This window comes from Trichophyton rubrum (assembly GCF_000151425.1).
Source record: "Trichophyton rubrum CBS 118892 genomic scaffold supercont2.5, whole genome shotgun sequence".
Lineage (NCBI taxonomy): Eukaryota > Fungi > Ascomycota > Eurotiomycetes > Onygenales > Arthrodermataceae > Trichophyton > Trichophyton rubrum.
Window position 1 is genome coordinate 573,595 of NW_003456424.1, and position 16,339 is coordinate 589,933.

Here is a 16,339-nt window from a genome sequence, read left to right on the forward strand (position 1 = left end):
TATGACAGGGGGTAGATGATATTGTGTCATGCTCAGAGTCGACCCTTTCCAGCGGTCGGGGAAAAGAGGTCAACTGGAGCTGTGAGAGTGACCGAGGTTGGTCTACTTGGGAAGTTGTGCTGGAACTCGCGCCTGGATCGGTTCCAAATTGAAGAGACGATGATGTGGATGGAGGGGTGTTTGAATCGCTGACATCTGCCACGGACGATTGGGTGAGGTCACTGGCGGCAGCTCTCAACGGAGGAGAGACATTATGTCCATCAGGCGTCGAAGCTGGAAATTGTGTGCTCATATTTATCGAGTCGGAACGCGCTCTGTGGCCATCCATGGCAGACTCGAGAGAGAGAAACGGAGGAACCGGGATAGATTGACGCCTTATCCGGACCTTATCTGTTGGAGTGGCGGCTGATAGATCGAGGATGGCGAGGAGACGAGGTTGTGATTGTGGGAAGAATTATCCTCGAGGACGGTTCCTTTTTATTTTTCCGCTCCTTTTGTTGACTTCCAGCAAGTAATGGCCTGACGTAATTTGATTAGAGCTACCAACGCCGCATGGTGAGAGTTCTTGGTCAAGCGGTTCTGTGTGGCTTCGAGCTGTGGTTGCGCATGTTGTCAGTGACTCGAGTAAATCCGACGTCCAGTGAACAGCCTGACTAACGCAGGGAGCAGCTCTCGAGTGCCAAAGCACACCCTGCTGTCACCGGCACGCTTCCCAGTTACACTCTGTATTTTCTTTTTCCTCCTCGTCCTCCCGTCAGCTCATCAAGTCGCCTTTTTTTCCTTTTGACGTGGGATGTTGAAGGGAGTTGAAGATCTTTTTTAGACGCGTCGCGCCTGCACGTGATGAAATAGGTCACGTGTATATAAAGTGGCCGCCAGGTAAGGATAAAGAGAGAGAGAGAGAGACGAAGATGAAGACAGTCAAGATAAAGACGAAGACGAAGGAGGTAAAGGTGACGGAGAGGGACCAAAAAGGGTTAAAATGATCTAATCACTGCTTTTCCTGGCCAGCCTACAGTTACGCCATGTATACGGGGATATATACAAGATGCTTGCTCCAAAAAGAAAACACGGATATAGATATATGGATACACCCTCACTTCCTCTTCTTAAACTTGCTCGAGCCTCCCTCTGCTTCATTCTTCCTCTTCTTGCCTTCCCGGCTCCAGAACTCATCTCGTTCTTTCTTCTCTCGAGCCTCCTTTTTCTCCAGGTTCTCTGCGACTTTTGCCCGGTAGACCTTCCGCCGCTCTTCCTGAGCAGCCTGTCTCTTAGCAATCTTCTCGTTTCGAAGCGTAGTGAGCTTCTGCATGAGGTCGCGGGCCCTCTTCTCTTCTCCACCCAGGACAACGGCACGCTTTTGCAGGTACGTCTCCTTCTTGCGCGGCCGCATCTTGGTGATCTGGGATTTGAACGGGAGGTCAGCTGCTAGCTGTCTGGGTACTTTCAGGGGGTTGAAGTGTCTGGTCTGCCGTTCAATTTTGCGGTAGGCAGAGTCCTTCTCTAGCGGGGTAGGAATATCCAGATCTCGACGGACTTCTCCAGTAAGACGCATGCCTTGCCAGGTAGCTCCTGTGCCGGTTTCAGAGTCCTTGTAGTCAAGGAGATTGGTTACTGGATTGTAGTAACGAACAGGCTTGACGGGATACCAGGTTCGAAGGAAGACAATGTCGCTCATCAAGATCTTGTCCTCAAACGTGGCACGGAAATGGCCTTCTGGTTTGCTCAGGGCACGTTTAATCTGACCTCGAATACCAGAGACGGTGCGGATGGCGGCTCCTTCAAACTTGGCAATTTCAAGAGATGAGTTGAACATATTCTTAATAAACGCGGTGTTTCGGAAAATCTTGTAAGGCTGGCCGGTGAGCTTCAGCTTCTTGACAATCTCAGTGTTTTCGTCAACGCTTAGAATGACACCGCTGGCAGCTATCCTGAATCCAGGGTTCTTGTTCGAAAAGGACTGAACACAGCAGAAGCCCGTGTTAGGGGCAACCAGGGGGCCGTAGAAGGTACCAAAACAGTGCATATGCTCGGGCGTGTACTTCAGCATCCTGTTGCGAGTTCGAGAGTCTGAGATACTGTAGACTGGCATTGTCTGGAATCGACGCCAGCCCAGAGAGAAGATAAGGGGATCATTAGTCTTCAGGATCTTCTTATGCCAACGATGGCGCTTAATCCGGACCTGGACAAAGCCAAATCGATCTTCAGTAGGCGCCAAACCTCCAACAATGATCGGGAATCGAGGATTGAAACCCTCAGAAAACTCGCAGGGAACATTCTCTAGTACAATTCTAGCATATGTTCCAGCTCTGTAGCCCTCTGCTCGTGCTCTCGACAGTGCATCAAGTGCGTCAAATTCAGCACGGTTGATGTCAGCTTGCTTCTGAAGAGCAGCCTTTTGTGCATCATACCATTCATCTTCGCCAAACTGCTCTTCATTTGGAGCCTGCCCACCAGCTCTCGCCCCGTCTTTCGAATTAGCGAAACCTTCTCGGTCCTCCTCTTCAAAACGAAGTTTCAATTCTTCTTTTCGCCTGGCGTTACGTTCGCGTTCGGCATTAAGGTCTTCGGGCTCGCTCTCTTCCTCGTCATCTTTCTCTTCATTGTCTTTGCCATCGCCGCCGAATACTTCGCCGGTTTCAAGATCCGCAAATGCTCCATCTCCTTCGTCATCAGAATCTGTGTCTCCAAACCCGCCTTCTTCATCATCTTCTTCATCTCCGGATCCTTCCTTGCCAGACCTGTTTTTAGAAAACTTGACGCTCGCAAACCGTCGACGAAGCGCATCTAGATTATCCTGATCCTGCCATTTTTTCTCCAGTTTGTCATAGTCATAAACGGGAATCATACGGTCATCTAGAACTCCTTTTTCGGCATTCGTCTTTTTGAAGAAGCCATCGGCTTCATCCTCGTCATCCTTTTGGTCTTCTTCCATGGCATCTTCGCCACTCCATCGACGAGCTACATCTGCGGGGTTCACGGAGTCATCGTAGAGCATGCGAGTAAGCTCAGCTACCCGATAAGGGGGCTTCTTGCTAAACATCGCCTTAGCATTGGCAGCCAAGTTTTCTTTCCAGCGCGTTTCTCCATCTCGTCCTCATCATCTCGTAGTCACTAGGGGCACTTTCAAGTTCTGGCCCTTCAACTGATGATATAGAGCCAAGATCTGAATCACTATCAGCGAATGCAAGGTCCTCCCCGTTTTTACTGCCGGAAGTTCCATTCTGTTTTTCTCGGAATTTAGCAGCAAAGTCGGCGCCGGACACTTCGTCATCTGATTCCTCTTCTATATCGCTTCCATATTGCTCCTCGTCTTCATCTTCTTCCGCGCTCTCTAGCCCATCATCCTCGTCCTCTTCTAGATCATGCGCGTTATCATCTCCTTCAATGAACCGGGCTTTTCTCTTTTCGTTTCTTCCGAGATTCTCAGTTTCTTCTGGGTTGATCGTGGCGGTAACGCCGCTGTCTCTAAACAGTTTGACTCCAGCGGCAGTATCACCTAGCAGTTTTCTTTCACCCTGTAGACCAATAATCATCTGCTCTCCCAGGCCCCTTTCTTCACCCTGTTCGTTGTCGTCATCCCTGTTGAACGTATTGGTTTTGACGTCGATGTACACGGCATCTTTATCGACCAAAACACCACCGACATCTGCCATAGGAGCAAAGAGAAGTTTCTGTTTTTCGCCTAATCGTTTTCTTCCGTTCTTTCCCGCTGCTTTTGCCATTGCCTGGTCCATAGCAGGCGTGGGACATGGGTCAGGCAGAGCTTCAATGGAAGAAACGCTAAGATCCCCGACTCCCGGGACATGTACCCTTGCACCGATAGCCGGGAAGTTAGTACCTCGCAGGTATCCGTAGAGAGCAACAGTCCTATCACACTTTGGATTTTCTTCCTTGAGAGTGGGAGGCGTTATGTCCAAGAACCTGTCCGCTAAACAGTACGGATGTGAGTTTCTCCATATAAGTGGTCGCGGGTTCTTCATGACCGACAAAAATCGCGAAAGATTATGGATCTCTCGATCTGGATAGCGCCCATTTATGACCCCGGAAAGGTAGAAGAGCTTTGCGCCCTGGTATAACTCGCTCCAGAACCTGTGTTTTAGCCTCTTCTTTGCCGTGCGAAGCGTGCTTTGTTTCTTGAATAGATCGAGATGCGTAAGGATACCAAAAACATTTCCAGGCATTCCACTTGCAGATAAAGCATTGAGAAATTCCATGGTTTCCATCTCAAATCCATAGTTTCCGTCTATCATTAGCAACACAATATCGGCGATCTTTGCGACGTCTATCATACTCGCTAGAGAATCGGAGGGACATTCTAAAAAGGTAAGCCTTCGCTTTTTCGACGTAACGACGGTCAGAGGGCCGGCGATCGAGGTAAGGGAATGTTTTGAGTATCGTTTGATCAACGACTTAATGAGAGTAGTTTTCCCAACCTATATATCAAAAGGTTCGTTAGCTGCGCCATTCTGCACCCATTCTCTTTGTAACGTTTCCAATTGACGTACTCCCGGCGGACCAACGACTGTGACAATAATCGGCGGAGGGTCCTCAGGCAGGCGATCCACGAGTGGAACATGCAACCTTTTTTCTTTAATCTATCCAACCGGCATTTTAGCAAATTGCAGACTCTGGGTGGTATCCCCGCGCAAACTCGAAACCATGTACGCACATCATGGGACCTAGCCGCCTGCCTCTGCAGTTTCCCCGGGTTATTAACAGCAAATGCCTTGGGGTTAGGGCCTGTAAGATGTCACAATCATCCTAATTAGCAGTCATGATCACTTGTGCATCTTTACGGAATGAAATTTCGGAAGCTCAACATACCGCCATGGTCTTTCTTCTTCCCCTTCTCCTTGGACTTCCGATGAGGTCTGTTGGACTGCTCCTCCATGGCCAAAGAATTTCTTAGGTACAACAACCTATATCATCTCTGAGCCAGTAGAAGATTGACCGCATTCAAAATGAAAGCCCTCTGTATCTAAGCTTTTATCAATCTTTTTTATTTTTTTATTTTTTTTTTTTACACTCTGACAGTTAAAATTTTGTTAGTCATCAATTACATAATCAAAAAATTACATAATACATTTATTAAGCGCTAGCCGCATCGAAAGTCGCTTAGTATCCGCGCATCCCAGCCTCCGGAGGTCATCGAAAAATGGCAACCGGGATAATTCGACGAAAGGCCAGGGTCCTCAGAAAGACACGGGATAGACGACTTTGATTGGACTGCACTGCTTAACCACGCATGAATCGTGGCATGAGGGCGTCGACAAACCGCCAACCAACTACGGAGATGCTTCCAAGGTTTCGGCAATGGCCCTCGTATTTAGCTCACTGCTAATGGGACCTTGGTTTATCAGCCGGTGAGCAATGACTACAAGAAGGTATCCCATTTCCAACCCATCCAGGCAACGAGGACTCCAAGTATAAGCGCAATTTTGAATATATTGTATATATATATATCTTTATATATATATATCGACCATGGGTTCCGGAGACAATTCCGCGACCGCCCGGCTGGCCACGGTCTCCAACCGCGCTGCCAAAGTCTCAAAAGAAACAGCAGCAAACAAGATGTGGGATGTCTTCACAGATCTATACGATGCTACCACCAACGAGAATGGATTCGTCAATGTCGGGGTGGCAGAGAACTTCCTGATGCATAGCACATTACTGGACTATATCCGTACACATGCAGACTTACCTCCCCACTACCTGACATACAATGATGGAGGGGATGGGTCACGGAGGCTGAAGACCGCTGCCTCGCGGTTCCTGAACCGTCATCTGAAGCCCGTGGTGCCGCTGAAACCTGAGCATCTAATGGTGACTAATGGGGTATCGGCTGCCATCGAGCATTTGGCGTGGGCATTTACAGATCCCGGCGAAGGTATCCTGCTCGGCCGACCTCATTACGGGGCGTTTGTACCAGACATGACATCTCGTCCCGAAGCCGAGGTGGTTCCCGTATCGTTTGACGATATAGATCCGTTTGAAGTTCGATGCGTGACAAAATATGAAAGGGCATTGCTCGACTTCGAAGCACGAACGGGTAAACGGGTCCGGGCGCTGATGCTGTGTCACCCACACAACCCACTGGGACGGTGCTATCCCCGCGAAACGATCATTGAGCTGATGAAGTTCTGCCAGCGGTATCAGATCCACCTTATCAGCGACGAGATATACGCCCTGTCCGTGTGGGCGAACACCGTCGACACCGCACCGGGCACACCGCCTCCCGTAAAGTTTGAGTCTGCTCTCTCGATACCAACGCAGGGGCTGATCGATGCCAACCTGCTGCACGCCCTCTGGGGGATGAGCAAGGACTTTGGCGCCAACGGTCTGCGGGTGGGAATAATTATATCCCAATCCAACCCGGAGCTACTGGCTGCCATCAAGGGGCCGACGCTGTACTCGTATGTTTCGGGACTATCCGACCACGTTGCCTCGAGCATTCTTGAGAACGAAGCGTTCACCGACCGCTACATCGCCGTCAACCAGAGGAAGTTATCTGAGTCCTACGCCTTTGTCGCTCGGGCCATGCAGGACCACGACATCGAGTATGCGACGGGCTGCAACGCCTCGTTCTTCGTGTGGGTGAACCTGGGCAAAGCGTACCTGCGGAACAAGCAGATCCCGATGCCGGCGGATCTGACATGCACGGTAATGGGCGAGCTGATATCCAAGCGTGTGTTCCTTGCTGACGGAACGGCGTTTGGGTCGGAGAAGCCAGGCTGGTTCCGGATAGTGTTTTCGCATCCTCGGCCGTTCCTGGACGAGGCGTTGGGTAGAATCATGGCGGCGATAGGGGAGCCTTACAAGTATGCATCGAAGCCCGAGTGTAGCGCTCGAGCAAAGCTATAACTGGCCGGCATGGAGCTTGTCTTGGCTCGAGATCTAGACTTTCTTGTTGTATCGCTGAGCCGGGGGAAGGGGGAATGAATGAGGGGGTCGTTTGGAATAATAATGCTTCGTTATTCTTGGGATGTAACCAGTAACTGTTCAGAGTGCATATGTCCAGAATGCATCAGGGCATTGTTGTTCTAGCCGTGACGATCAAGCGTTCCGATATCTCTCGGCATTTCCGTGCTACGGCTCTAGACTTCTCCCTTGTATGACAAGCCACATGGCAACAATGACTAGAAGTGGTACAAGAGGGGATGTTTGGGAGACGGCTGAAACCCGCCATCGGGATGCACCACTAACCTAAGCATTATTCGGCCCTTTTCTAGTCATCGAGTACCGAACCAGCTTCCGTCTCGTCTCCTGCCTCCCCCTTTCCCCGGGTGACCGCTACATGGTCCCCTCCCCTAAGAAGCGCTGAAGCCAGTCTTCCATACGAGCAGACCATGCCTCAAACGCTTCGCTACCTTTAATCTGTGTTACTATGAGCATTCCTGATCGGAGATTGCTTATACTACTGGTTTGTTATAGTGTCGGTGCACTGCTTTGCTCCGTGAGGGCGCGGGACTGACGGCCAGCAGCACTGACCCCTTTACAGCCGAGTTGCTGAGCTGGCTGCTCGTCTCCCCGCATATATGTAGCGGAAGGGCGAGTCTCGGGTGCCAAGTGAAGGCCGACGGTCGAGCTGCATGTTGTATGTTTCGCATTGATGAGGTGACGAGGGGAGCAAAATGTCCGTGAGGCGTGGAGTGAATCTTACGCTCTACAGTTCTACATGTGTACAAACTACGGAGTATGGCGAATGAAAGTCAAGAAATAGCGATATAGGCTAGTTAATTTGATTATATTGTAAATATATATATTTTTTTTTTCGGTGGAGTGTTTATCTGTATGATTAGGGAACATGCTTTGTATATGTCAAAGCAATACCGTAGATCTCTCAGAAACCATGCCCTGGCTTTTCTCCTGCAGCCAGGAGGGAGAGTAATCTCATCTTGACGAGAGACGTAAGCAAAATGCGGTGGAAAAAGGAGATGCAAGAGTGGTGATAGATGCAGGTGTGATGTGAGGATCAGTAGCCGAGAGAGGAGGGAGATTGGGAGGGGAAAGAAAACAAAAGGGTGAGGTATCATCCGTCATCAGATCATGAACGCCGCCGCCCTAAAGACCAAATCCGCCCAATAAAACAAATAATAAAAAGGAATAATGCTAGAGACGCCTTTTGTTTTTGACTATGCCGAAAGAGATAAAAACAAAGGAAGGGTATAATATGCATGCAGTTTAGTAGAGTAGACAAGAGGAAAGGAGAGCAGTAGATGAGTGGCTAATGCTTTTAGAAAGCGGCAATCATCGTCTGGGCTGTCCTGGCCGGGTTCCTGGGCGGCAGGAAGAAGCCCTGCTCGACAAAGGAGGACTGTTCTTCGGGAGACAGTCTGGGGCTGCCGGGTTGGTCTGCATGCATGTCCTTGCCAACAGCCTTTTCTGGAGCCGTAGCGGCAGTAACAGCAGCAGCAGCAGCAGCAGCAGCAGCAGCCGCGGCAGAGAAGGAGTCGAAGGTGGTACTTGGAGGAGAAGGGGGCATGTCGTCTTCGGACTCCTCGTCGGAGTCGTGCAGAAGCTCTGGCGGCTGGTGTTGCCGGGACGACGTGCGAGTGAGAGTGAGCTCGTCTCCGTCGTCGTAGTCGTAGTCGCCGTAATCATCGTACTCTTCTTCTTCGTCGTTCTCCTCGTCGTCGCCGTTGTTGTCCAGGCCGAGGTCAAAGTCCCTGTGGGTGGCGGGAGAGAACTTGATCGGGTATAGCTCGGCGGCCGCAGCGGCAGGACTGCTTTGTTGATGCCGCTTGCTGGCGATGTCGACCAAAAAGTCACCGTCGGTCTCATAGTCTGAGGAGTCGTCTGAGTCGCTGTCGCTGTCGCTGACGGCGTCCCACTCCCCGTTGTCGTTGTCGTTGTCGCTGTCGTCGTTGTCCTCTGGCTCGTCGTGTCTGACAACGGTGTCCAACCATTGGATGCGCTTGCCCGAGACCGGCGCTGGTGCAGCAGCCGTTGTTGTTGTTGTTGTTGTTGTTGTTGTTGTTGATGTTGTTGATGTAGAAGTAGATCTGGACTTGATGGCCTGGTTGTACCATGCCTCGCGCTCCCGCTCGGCCTCGGCCAGATCGAGCATGAGGTTGTCGAGCATGTTGGCGTGTCCGACAAGCAGGCGGAGGTGGTGGTCGGCCCTGGCAGCTTCGCGGGTGAGCTTTGCCCTGGCCGTGTGGGCGAGCACGTAGGTCTCGCTGAGCGACATGTCTCTCTTCTTCAGAAGCATTGCGGTGACTCTGGGTGTATTCGAGTGTGTGTTGGTGATGGTAGGAGCACACGCAGAGGGGGGAGAGGGAGCGGGAGGGAGTCTTTTTATATGTAGTTTATTATTGTTATTATATTTTGTTTTATGGCTATCTCCTTTCTCCGTTCGACGTGAGTCAGGCAGCGAGTTTTCTTGCAAAACCAAGAAAGACGAAGAAAACTCAAAAAGCGGATGACTGGACTGGTCAGATAAGTCCGAGGCTAGTGAGCGATCGCAGAGGCGCGCGAGAAGGGCGGTGGGGAGGAGGGATCCTTGGTCGGTTCCTGCTGGCAAAGTCAATCTGTTATTGCAGAGTAATCAGGGTGATAGTGGTGGTAGCTGAGTCGAGCTGAGTCGAGCTAAGTCGAGCTGAGTCGATATGAGAGTAGTTCTACCCTGTCGAGAGTCTACAGCAGCAAAGAAGACAGATATAAGTAGCCGGCGAGTGACTGAGGCCGAGTTCCTCCGGCGCAGCGACGACAACAGTTTGTCCGTCCGTCTTATCCGCCCCAGCCAGCAACCAGGCAACAACAACCAAGCGACTCGTCCAGGGCAAAAAGCAAAGAAAGGATCGCGGTGGGCCGGAGGGTTTGCTACCGACCGCGTGGGCGACTCTGTCGAACTTTTCGCTCCCTCTTTGCTTTTTCCGCCCTTTCTTTTCGACTCTTATCGACTCTCTTCATGGCCTGCGGCTGGGGGGCTGGATTCCTTGCGAATACGACGCCCAAGCCTGCGCATCCAGCAGGCCGACCGGGGTCTGGCGGTCAGCGAGCTTGACCAGCTGTCGGATGATGAATCATCTCTTCTCTCTTCTCTCGGCTTCCCTCCTCGTTTAGCTCGTTCCCAGGGCCAAACCGTCGTGCGGGATGGCGTCACTCCTGAATAATATCATTGAATTAACGATGTGATGCCATTCTCTGGCGTTGACGTGCTATCACTGCTACTCTCCTACTGCTCCAAAGTACTCCGTATGGCTAGTATTATTAATGGCGCCTATTATTATTACATATCAAACTGCCCTGCCTGCTGCCAACTTCTGCGTCTCCAGATCGTCCTTCGGCGGGATGGAGGTTTCGTCGCATTGCATGCCCAAAAGGGGCCACACACAGCGCTGGCTGGCTGGGCGCGCGCCCACCGACCAAGCAATTAGCCCATAATTTATTATTATTATTATTATATGTACATCGATTAACAGAAGAACTTTTCCCCTGCTGCTCCCCATGATCACTAATGCAGCTCAACCTGAGACTTCAACAGTCTTTGCTTCTTCTTCTTCTTCGCTTTTGCTTCCTTCTGGTCCCTCCTTTTTCTCTCCCTCCTTTCGCTTTCTCCACCTTAACTCCGGCTTTGCCTCCACCCGAACGGGCTTCAATGATGACTCATCGGATGCTCGGCGCCGTAGTCACATGACTCTCGGGCCTTCGGGCTCTTCGCTGGCCTCGATCTCGGACTTACAAGCCCCCTATGCCTCCGTTAACTCATATTCTCTGATTATTATCATATTTATAATTACTACTACTACTACTACTACGGTGGACAGACCAAGAGTTGATCAAAGATCAGGGCCAGACCTTCTTTCTCTCCCTTACTCAAGGTGGAAGATGCTCGGCCAGGCTTCATGGGCTGAGACTCCAAGGTAGTTGATCTCTCCGCCCCAAGCCTAGGCACCAGGACCTTGGAGATGTGTCAAGTAAACAACGCATAAACTACTCTGTCTAGTGCATCGCGGTAACATTGTTGCCTGGCTAACGACAGCGTGGCCTGATGATGCTTCGCAACGCATACATACTCGGTTATGTACATAATCTCGCTGCCTGGCTGCGAGAATAGGCACCTCTTCAGACATGGGTGCGATGACGTCAGGCAGCGACGTTTACTGATGCCGGCCTTCCGTTGCAGACTTTCACGCACCGTTGTCCGTCCCGGATGAGTGAGGGAAGCGCGAGCAAGAAGGTTATTTAGATGGGCGCGGTTGTCGGAGCATCTTTGTTCACTTGCGTCGGGGCCGAGATGACCATATGACGCATAAAACGGCTTTCTTATGCTACGTATGCACAAGCGTGCAGCTAGCTACTCCGTACTCATATCACTAACTCCGTACCTTTGGAGCTTTGGAATTCAACTGCTTTTTAACTCCCTACATTCTCCGGACTCCGTACTTCTTGCCCGTTATGGTATCCTTTGCGTATCCCTTCGTTTTTTTAGGCGTATTCGTATACGGATGCGGATTGTCAAACACCTAAAAAAAGGGCTGAGGGTACGGAGTCCGTTGCAGGCTCTCACGGTGGCCGCGGACGCCCTGTCTCGCTTCTCCGGCCAGGCACAGAAATCCATTTTTAGCAACACGAGAAAGGAGGCTGAGTGAAAAGAGCCGCGCTGACATAAGCATAGTACAACTAACCTCGGCTGTACAACTCTTGGCATCAATTATCTCCAATTGACTCTTGATATGAATTCAAGGTGTTACTTGTTGTTATTATGATTATCGAATTGACATATGAAATTGACAGCATTGTTATCATCGAAATTGACTTTGACAGCGGCAATCCGGCAAGATGACTCCTCCGCCGCCGCCAGCCTACGACGCACCCGCCGACTCCCCCATCTATGCCAACAAGGAGCTCTACAGCCGCATCGCCAACTGCCCCTCCCGCACCCTGCAGGACTACTCCCTCATCCGCCCTCGCTCCGCCCACGCCTGGATCGTCCGCGCAGGCCAGGTATGCCGCATCACAGCCCCCCAAGGTGCCCAGGTAGGCGACCTCAATATCTGGAACGCCCATAACCCCCGCGAGCGCTTCTGGGCCTCCCGAACCCGCCAACTCCACCAATCCCACGTCTCTACCTTCGACCGCCTCTGGTCCTGTCTGCCCTACATGAGGCCCCTGGTCACCATCACCGCCGACACTCTATCAACATACGGCGTTGACAGCTCAGGCGGGCGCGTGCACGATCTCCTCGGAACCCGCTGCGACCCTTACATCCACCACCTGATGACGGGCGAATCAGACGATTTCCACTGCCACTCTAACCTCGTGCGGGCCGTTGCTCAGTACGGCCTTGTAGAAAGCGACGTGCATGATGTGCTTAACGTGTTCCAGGTTACCGGCCTTGATTCCAAGGGGCGGTATTTCATGGGCACCAGTCCGGCCAAAATAGGTGATTATTTTGAATTCTTCGCCGAGCAGGACGTCCTATGTGCGCTGTCGGTTTGTTCTGGGGGTGACTTGTCACAGTGGGGGTGGAAGGGGAGCGAGCAGATGGGGGATACGACTAAGCCTTTGGGCGTGGAGGTTTATTCGTTGGATGACAAGGCCGTGCTGGAAGGGTGGAGGCCCCTTGAGCCGTCTGCCTATACAGGTCTACATGGCCTTCGTATGCCGGCCAGAGAGCAGGATGGCCTTGCCGGTGTATAAAATCGTCAAGTGTTTTTTGACGGACGGAGACTTATTCACCGTCACTCTATATGAGGTAGACGCTGCTTTTCTTGCATGTAGATAGATTTACGGAGTACTAAGATCTGGTCGTTATGTTGGTGGGGCGGGCGGCATAACGTTATCCTCGACATTGTATACACGAGTAAACCAAACTGAAAAAGCAAGCTATATGGCTGTCCCTCGCATCGTTTTTCATGTTATGCAAAACGTTATGGATTGGATATATATACTGCTTCCTCTTCGCCACTGAGACAGACATCTCAATAGCCATCAATCAGCTACTTCATCATTATCCAACCAAAGTCTACAAGAAAGGTCTATAGATCATCGCCCAAAAACAACCAACATGCCTCGATTTATCAGCCCCTTTGACGAATGTCACCTTTTCTACCGCGACTACAAGCCAGCAGGCTTCCCCGCTCCCTTCAGGCCCGACGAGGCATCCCTCGACAACGAAGGGCGAAAGCCTGTCCTCGTCTTCCTCCACGGCTGGCCAATGTCCTCCATCATGTTCGAGAAGTTGACTCTCCCGCTCTGCGAAACCTATCGATTCCGCTGCATCGCACCCGACAGACGAGGGTTCGGCAATAGCGATTGGATGGGTTCCAAACCCGTCGACAAACCAATCGACTATGACGTGTTCGCCGCAGACCTGGCTTACCTGCTGGAGAAGCTGAAAATCGGCCCGTTTATTTTCATCGGTGCTAGCATGGGACCTGGCGAAGCGGTACACACTTATATGAACAGTGGATATGTGCGAGAGAACTGCAGGGTATGTAGCTAACCACCTCCCTCGTCAATTTTGGCAGCGGGACTGAACTTTTCTACTCATAGGGAATCATTGGCATTGGAGCCGCACTGCCATACCCGCTTCAAACCCCGGAGAATCCAACAGCCACTTCTCGAGAGGCATGGGATGACATCCTGCATAACCTCCGCTACAATCGTCCGGAATACACCAAGGCGGCTTTACCTGCTATCCTAGGCCGAGATGCAGGCTGTCAGGTCAGCGATGAGCTGATCCAGCGATATACCGAGCTGGTTCTCAGAGCGGATGCGCAGGCAGTGGAGCGATGCGTCCAGCTTATTTCTTCAACGGATTTCACCGAGAAGCTGAAGACGTTGGAGAGCGAGAGTAGTCTCCGTATTACTTGTCTGCATGGTGACAAGGACTCTCCTGAGTCGCAGGTTGTCATGTTGAAGAAGATTGTTCCCAGGACGGTGGTGAAGATATATGAGAATGCTGCTCATGGTAAGTCGCTATCCAGCTTTTTTTTTTTTTTTTTTTTTTTTTTGGGGGGGGGGGTATCTTTTGACATTTTTTGACTAATATGTGGCCCCTTAGGACTGACGGATACGCATCACGAGCGCGTCATTGCTGATATCCTGGAATTCATCAACGATGTCAGGCTGTAGAACGTGGAGGATCTGTTCGATCCCTACGCTTCCAAGATAGGGAGTCCCCCTCCCTGGGAGAAGCAGGGTACTATCTTAAGGCGTTTATTTGTTGCCATTGAATAATGTCGAGATACCCTAGTTACCTTAGGTTTTGAGGGTTTACCCTAAGGCTATAGGCCAGTTGTCAGGATAATTGTGTTAATGGTTAGGGGTTTACATATCTCCCCTGAGGCCTAATAGGGCAGTTTAAGCTTAGTTAAATGCAATGCCTAACTAGGAACCCTGTATTAAGGAAGACACATTACATGTAATTAGCTAAGAGATTGTCATTGAGTCCTCATAGTCATTGACTGCAGAGGACTATAATGAATAACAACAAGAAGAAGTGGAGGATCTCGTTGAGTATTGAGTTTTTGGTGCGAAAAAAGGTTGGCTTAAGGTTGGCGATGCCATGTTTATTTCCACAATACACTAGTTGAATATACAGGCTTTTGTCTCTTTAAACTGCTGAGCGCGTCTTCATATATCTGCTGGCAATAACACCATAACGTTATGCTTATATCTGGACGAAAACACGGGTATTTCAGCTTCATCAACTCAATCAATGCGCCGAAGGAGATACGAGATATATTGCTTCAGGAGTCTAATTGGGACGGCAGCCTATCATATGTTCGGACAGCGAGAGCTTCTTCAGGCCACATATAAATATAGAGATGACATCATGCAGTCGCCGCCGTATCTTCGTGGTGATGGCATCCAAGTGCGAAGATACGTGACGACAGCAAGATGACGGCAAAGAACAATCAGAAGAGAAAAGCTGACGACATTGTCGTCCCTGGTCTTGCTGCAGACGCGGCCGAGAGAAAGAGAGTGCTTAATGTCCTTGCACAAAGGAGATACAGTACGATTCCTTTTCGTTACTCCCGTAGACCGAGACTGCTGGGCTAATCGTGTGCATAGGACAACGAAAGAGAGAACAATTAGCTGAACTTGAAGCACAGGCTAGACAAACACAGCCAAGGACTCCCGAATCAAGTGTGAAGGTTACATCTCCTGGCTCGGAGTCTTCGACCGGCCGGGTGTCGGTGAACTTGTCAGAGACAATTGGAGAGCAGGCACCCACGCCTCCCGAGCTAGACCTAGAGCTGGATTGCGACGCTCCGCCAACTTTCGGCAATGGACCTCTATCCTTCTCATCATCCTTGGATGGCCAGGCACAAATACTGGGGGAGTCCCTTCTAGACCTGACCAGTATACCGGAATTTACTTTTGACTCTTCCTCTCTATCGGCTGTATGCTCTTTATCGGCTATAGGAACAGAGACACCTCCACCCGACCTCCCTTCGCCCCCAGCGGATCTCCAGCTCTCGCCCACAGCACAGACGTCGCCCAGTCTGTCCATGCTTTCCCTGCAGTTCCTTGCAAACTATCCACAGGAGGATACCCAGCCGCTCTCCTCAGCACTGCAGTCATTCCAAACTTCCAACTTTACCTTTCCTGACGATAAGATTCTGGAGGTCCCGCCCCTGACCCTCTTGCGGGCTATGCTCACTATCGCGGCCAGATTGAATCTAACTGAGTATATCTGGAACCTTGCGGGTATAAGCCCATTTTACACCGGCCCAACGGGTCTCGGCACTAATGTAGCCCAGCACTTGGATCTGGCTGGTATCCCAAGGAATTTCCATCCAACGCCTACCCAACGACTGGTGCCGCACCATGCGATTCTGGACTTGCTGCCCTGGCCTAGCGCGAGAGATAAGTTGATCCAGGTTTTTAGCTTACCGGTGCAGTTTCGGCCTCCTGCGGCGGCAGATCCGATGGGCTTGATGGGCTTGGTGTACGATATTGAAGATGCTGGCGAAGGACTGAGAGTCACTGGGCCGGACCCGTTCTCTCCTGAGATGTGGGAGGTTGGTCAACTTGTCTTTCAGCGCTGGTGGTGGGCGTTTGAAGGAAGCATAGTGGAGAGAAGTAACCGCCTGCGAAACGAAAGAGGAAAACAGGGACTCATCTTGGGTGCTGTACCGTGAAGCTGAATGAAAGGCTCAACTCAGACTTTCCTCCCTTTTTGAATACCTTTGGGACCTCCTCCAGGCGCCCGCCCAAAACAAAAAAAATAAAAAAATAAATATAAAAAAAAAGACATCATGTGACCATACCACCGATGCGCCGCATGCGGTGACTAGTGAATGACGGGATGGCCATGATCGCTTCACAAGCCGCTTTTCTTCTTCACGGAAGCAAGCGATGTGTCTGAGGCTGCGTT

At 50.9% G+C, this 16,339-nt stretch overlaps 8 protein-coding genes across 8 annotated transcripts; all 8 read left to right on the forward strand.

The window, feature by feature from the left end:
* The first annotated feature begins 788 nt into the window (after positions 1–788).
* Positions 789–2,004, forward strand: TERG_12210 (uncharacterized protein). Its single transcript, XM_047751202.1, has one exon. The coding sequence runs from the start codon at positions 1,049–1,051 to the stop codon at positions 1,430–1,432; it is 384 nt and encodes a 127-aa protein (XP_047606446.1). The 5' UTR covers positions 789–1,048; the 3' UTR covers positions 1,433–2,004.
* TERG_12211 (uncharacterized protein) lies at positions 2,005–4,514 on the forward strand. The gene has a single exon (XM_047751203.1). It carries the CDS (start codon positions 3,388–3,390, stop codon positions 3,856–3,858), a length of 471 nt encoding a protein of 156 aa, XP_047606447.1. The 5' UTR covers positions 2,005–3,387; the 3' UTR covers positions 3,859–4,514.
* Positions 4,515–5,483: 969 nt separating this feature from the next.
* TERG_04934 (uncharacterized protein) lies at positions 5,484–7,486 on the forward strand. The gene has a single exon (XM_003234293.2). It carries the CDS (start codon positions 5,488–5,490, stop codon positions 6,865–6,867), a length of 1,380 nt encoding a protein of 459 aa, XP_003234341.1. The 5' UTR covers positions 5,484–5,487; the 3' UTR covers positions 6,868–7,486.
* A 229-nt stretch (positions 7,487–7,715) lies between these two features.
* TERG_12212 (uncharacterized protein) lies at positions 7,716–9,768 on the forward strand. Its single transcript, XM_047751204.1, has one exon. The coding sequence runs from the start codon at positions 8,234–8,236 to the stop codon at positions 8,705–8,707; it is 474 nt and encodes a 157-aa protein (XP_047606448.1). The 5' UTR covers positions 7,716–8,233; the 3' UTR covers positions 8,708–9,768.
* Positions 9,769–9,914: 146 nt separating this feature from the next.
* Positions 9,915–11,093, forward strand: TERG_12213 (uncharacterized protein). Its single transcript, XM_047751205.1, has one exon. It carries the CDS (start codon positions 10,456–10,458, stop codon positions 10,873–10,875), a length of 420 nt encoding a protein of 139 aa, XP_047606449.1. The 5' UTR covers positions 9,915–10,455; the 3' UTR covers positions 10,876–11,093.
* Positions 11,094–11,790: 697 nt separating this feature from the next.
* TERG_04936 (uncharacterized protein) lies at positions 11,791–12,651 on the forward strand (the record flags this gene model as incomplete). The annotated part of the gene is made up of 1 exon (XM_003234295.1): positions 11,791–12,651. One exon carries the CDS (start codon positions 11,791–11,793, stop codon positions 12,649–12,651), a length of 861 nt encoding a protein of 286 aa, XP_003234343.1.
* A 367-nt stretch (positions 12,652–13,018) lies between these two features.
* TERG_04937 (uncharacterized protein) lies at positions 13,019–14,088 on the forward strand (the record flags this gene model as incomplete). The annotated part of the gene is made up of 3 exons (XM_003234296.1): positions 13,019–13,444; positions 13,507–13,924; positions 14,018–14,088. The coding sequence occupies 3 exons, from the start codon at positions 13,019–13,021 to the stop codon at positions 14,086–14,088; spliced, it is 915 nt and encodes a 304-aa protein (XP_003234344.1).
* A 768-nt stretch (positions 14,089–14,856) lies between these two features.
* TERG_04938 (uncharacterized protein) lies at positions 14,857–16,140 on the forward strand (the record flags this gene model as incomplete). Its single annotated transcript, XM_003234297.2, has 2 exons — positions 14,857–14,971; positions 15,031–16,140. The coding sequence occupies 2 exons, from the start codon at positions 14,857–14,859 to the stop codon at positions 16,101–16,103; spliced, it is 1,188 nt and encodes a 395-aa protein (XP_003234345.1). The 3' UTR covers positions 16,104–16,140.
* Between the last annotated feature and the right edge of the window lie 199 nt (positions 16,141–16,339).

What these genes read in the sequence shown, in the direction of transcription:
- TERG_12210 (XM_047751202.1), top strand. Translation starts at nt 1,049, where the DNA reads ATGCTTGCTCCAAAAAGAAAACACGGATATAGATATATGGATACACCC.
- TERG_12211 (XM_047751203.1), top strand. Translation starts at nt 3,388, where the DNA reads ATGAACCGGGCTTTTCTCTTTTCGTTTCTTCCGAGATTCTCAGTTTCT.
- TERG_04934 (XM_003234293.2), top strand. Translation starts at nt 5,488, where the DNA reads ATGGGTTCCGGAGACAATTCCGCGACCGCCCGGCTGGCCACGGTCTCC.
- TERG_12212 (XM_047751204.1), top strand. Translation starts at nt 8,234, where the DNA reads ATGCTTTTAGAAAGCGGCAATCATCGTCTGGGCTGTCCTGGCCGGGTT.
- TERG_12213 (XM_047751205.1), top strand. Translation starts at nt 10,456, where the DNA reads ATGATCACTAATGCAGCTCAACCTGAGACTTCAACAGTCTTTGCTTCT.